Source organism: Penaeus monodon, chromosome 27, assembly GCF_015228065.2.
Source record: "Penaeus monodon isolate SGIC_2016 chromosome 27, NSTDA_Pmon_1, whole genome shotgun sequence".
Taxonomy (NCBI): domain Eukaryota; kingdom Metazoa; phylum Arthropoda; class Malacostraca; order Decapoda; family Penaeidae; genus Penaeus; species Penaeus monodon.
Window position 1 is genome coordinate 14,579,189 of NC_051412.1, and position 3,829 is coordinate 14,583,017.

General features: G+C 57.1%; 1 protein-coding gene across 1 annotated transcript; it reads right to left on the minus strand.

The window, feature by feature from the left end:
- Positions 1-77: 77 nt before the first annotated feature.
- On the minus strand, positions 78-3,508 carry LOC119590601 (the record flags this gene model as incomplete). The annotated part of the gene is given in 1 exon segment (XM_037939279.1): positions 78-3,508. A coding segment is annotated over 1 exon segment (2,632 nt), but the record flags the coding sequence as incomplete, so codon positions are not given.
- Positions 3,509-3,829: the final 321 nt, after the last annotated feature.

Below are 3,829 nucleotides of genomic sequence, written 5' to 3' on the forward strand. Positions count from 1 at the left end.
GTCATTCTACGCTAAGCATTTGAGTTTTTCTGAGATTCCTCAGCGCCCACGCCTTGATTAAGCGGTGGCAACACGTACCGTCTTGTGGTAGATGACCCGCTGGATCCAGGTAGTGTCAGTGATGGTCCCCTGCACCTTGTGGGCGTACGGGCGGGCCAGCGTCCCCATCTTGTTAATAACAGAGGCCGCCCGCGCCGACTTGGAGTTGATGAGGACCCTGAGCGCCGTCACCACGTTCAAGGCGTTCGCGTAGACCGTCGCCGTCTTGCGGCTGATTTTCCCGGGGGACTCCGACGCCCTTGCCTGCTGCCGGAACTTCCGAGCCAGCGAGGCGTACCTGGGGTCGTTCTCGTCGTCCAGGGCGATGACGAACTCGTCCTGGGAGTAGTCGGGAATGTCGGCGTACACGGTCTCGGCGTTGTCCTCGTTGTCGTCGACGAAACGAAGCTCGTCCATGCTCACCGACGTGGGCACGAGGGCTTCCTCTGCCTGTCGAACTGCATCCTCGTCCGCCTCTTCAACGCGCCGAAGGTTCTTGGGGATGTCGTAGGCGGACAGGAGCTTCGCCAGCATTTCCTTCTTGGATTCGTCGTCAGTGTCGGCAGAAATACCGACACGTTGGCTAACAGCTTCGAGCTCCTGTGCAAGTTCCTCCACTAATTTGCTGAGTTTGGCTCGTCCTGTAGACTCGGTGTCGGAGCTCTCGACGAGCGAGGACTCTGAGGCCACGTGATGTCGAGGGCCAGGGGAGTCGAGCGACGACGCTGAGGCCGGAGTGCACTCCACCTTCTCCACCATCTTGACTTTCGACGTCTGGCTAGCTGCGGTTTCCTCCGTTAGGGCGGGAATGCAGCTGAGCGTCAAAGTGGGGGAGATCGGAGACGTTGGCGCCGCGGGCGAGGAAGGCGAGGTCGCAGGCGTCGACGGGTTGGCACTCGTCGTGGGGGCAGCGTAACCAGGGTTGCTGATCGTGATGACTGCCGGGCGCGACGCGGCGATCTCCTTGGCCCGCACGGTCACCTTGCCGTAGTCGGGCGACACGCTCTCGCTGAAGAAACTCTCCCGCTTCTGCATGGCTTCCTCGCGCGGGGTGAGGGGAAGCGGCTGCGTGTATATGGGCTCCTTGGCTTTGATTTTACTGTCAGACGCATCTCTGGGCAGGGTCCCGCCCTCCTTGCGCTGTATTTTGCTATAGATGGGCTCCTTCGGCAAGGTGTTGCTTCTCGACTCCTTGGGCTGGATCTTGGTGTAGACCGGCTCGACCTTCTTGGAGGACGAAGGAGGCCCGCCGCCGAAGACGGTGAAGGGGCCGAGCGGGCTCCCTGGAATGGCTGAGCTGGTCGGGCTTCGCGCTGTCACGGGAGCCAGGGGATCCAGAGGCTTCACAACGTTGTACATGGGCTCGGGCTTGACCACCGCCGAGCTGGGAGTCGTGGGGCTCTTGGAAGAGCTCGGCTCGATGGGCTGAAAGCTGGTTTCGATCGTCAGTTTGGGTTTGATTTTGGCGTAAATCGGTTCCTTCGAAGTGTCCTTCCGCTTCACGATCTTGCTGTAGATGCTCTCCTTCTTCGTTACCTTGGTCTCTTGCTTAGCAGCAGGTGCCGTGACTGCAACGGAGGGCTCTGCTGCCGGAGCTTCCTTGGTCGATTCCTTCGCAGGCGTTTCGGCGGCCGCCTTCTCCGTCGCCCCTGCCGACGGGCCCGGCTTGATCTCGCTGTTGATCTCTGGCATCAGCGGTATGAAGGCGGACAGCCTTTTCTCGGAGCTGTCGGGAGATACAGGGATGAAGGCGGACTTCCTGTTCTCTGTATTACTCGACGATACAGACACAAACGCAGATCTTCTGCGGTCTATCTTTTCTGTAATGACAGATTTGCTGCTTTCTGATATTTCTGAAACTGCAGAAGAAAACACGGATTTCGCCTCACTGTCACATCTACCTTCTGAGAGAGTTAGTTCTGAGTCTGAAAAATATCCTGACGTCAGACTTTCGGCCCTGCAGGTGGATGCGATACTGAGAGTAGTGGAGGTGCTCTCCAGATTCTTCCTGTGGACCACGCCCTCCGTGAGAGTCTTCTGTCGCAGCGTTGCTCCACTGGTACTCGTGGCGAGGGTTTCCTGCGCCGCGGCCTCCGGCGCGCTCAGCAAGGGTACCGTGTCGTTCACCGCCACCGCCGTGTCGTCCGCTGCGCTTTCGTCACGTCTGATGCGCTTTTTCTTGAGATCTTCGGTTATCTCGGTGATTTTTTCTACTTCTTTCATCACCTCGGCCATGAGGCTCTCTCCCCTCTCGCTCGATGTCGCTCGTTTTAGTTGTCTTTCTCCTTTGCTCGCAGGCTGAACCGCTGCAGCTGGTTCAGACGAAGGCTCGGTCGGGGCCGCCACTTCAGGCTGAGTCTGAGGCATGCTGGATGCGCCAGGGTTCTCGGCAGTATCCTCGGAAGTAGCAGCAGCAGCGGCGGCAGGGACAACCTCCACTAAACATTCGGCGGACCCAGTATCTGGGCCGCAGTAACTGCTTGGTCGTGAGCTCGATTTTGCAAGCGAGGTTGCCTCTGCATTCCTGACAGAGCCAGGAATGTCTCCGTCAGAGAAAGGTGCACTCCCGAGGGGCGCGCTCTTCCGTTGCTGTGATTTGGATCGTCGCGAAGGGCCGAGTTTATCCACGGACATGCTCAGGCGGTGTTTAATATTGCGAAGTCTCTCCATCTCTGCGTATCAATCGAAGCGATTAAAGCGTAAAGCATCCGAAATCCGTAGTAGCACAGTAAGTCACGAATCACAGCCGCCGAATGTCCTTGCTCGTCACGCCTGCACTTGCCACTGACGTCAGGTGAGGAAGCGCGGGACGGCCAGCGTGCCCCGTGGCTTGTATTACACGCACACGCTCTCACCCCTCACCGATCTCCACCAGGATCTGAATCGACATCGGAAGAAGCCCTACATACTATGAGCGGTAACAATATTCTTTCTTCCTCCCATATAAAAAGCCACTTAAGAAGATATGAGTCTACAACACAAGCGGGGCTTCAAATTCTTATCGGATTCCGTCCCTTTTGGTCCACTAGTTACATCACTCGCCTTAGCACATACTTTTAATTACCCACACAATATGGATCGCTTTCGGCCCCTATTTATAACGTGACATCAGCTGTTGGCGCAGCGCAGAATCCTTTCTACAGGCGTTCAGATCGCGTACGATCCGCGCCCAAGACCAGGACGCAACAACTGAGCAACTCTGACACTGACCACGGTTGCGGGAGGCTCGTGCCCGCACGCGCTCTCACCACTTACCCGGCAACTAACTGGCCTTCGGTGGCGCCCGGTGCCAGCTTCCCGGTGCCACAGGGGGCCGCTGCCAGGAGATGCCACGCTGCCAGGCGCACCCCGCTCACGGTGCCAGGAGGAAAACCTGAAGGCCCGCCGATGATATTAAAAGATACGGAGTGCAAAACAAAACTCAAGACCTTCATGATCATCACATATTATGAAAAGAGCAAAAACACGATGAAAAATCACAGTCACATGCTAAAGAAGGTGAGCCCTTGGAGGAGGGGGAGACGAGGCACTCCCCCTACCACTCCGCCCACCATTCTACCCCCCTCCGCCCTCCTTCATGCCCAGGTGGTCGCGGGTTGTAAAATGGATGATGACTGAAATGCACGGGCATGCAGACCTGCGTCACAGTAATTGGGCATCCTTGCAAGCATGGCCATTATGCAATTGCATATAAACTTAGTGGAAACCTTGGCTTGTGACGAATATTTTGAATCAGAAAGGAAGAGAGACGGGGGGGGGGGGGTGAATGGACAACGGAGGAAGCTGAGCG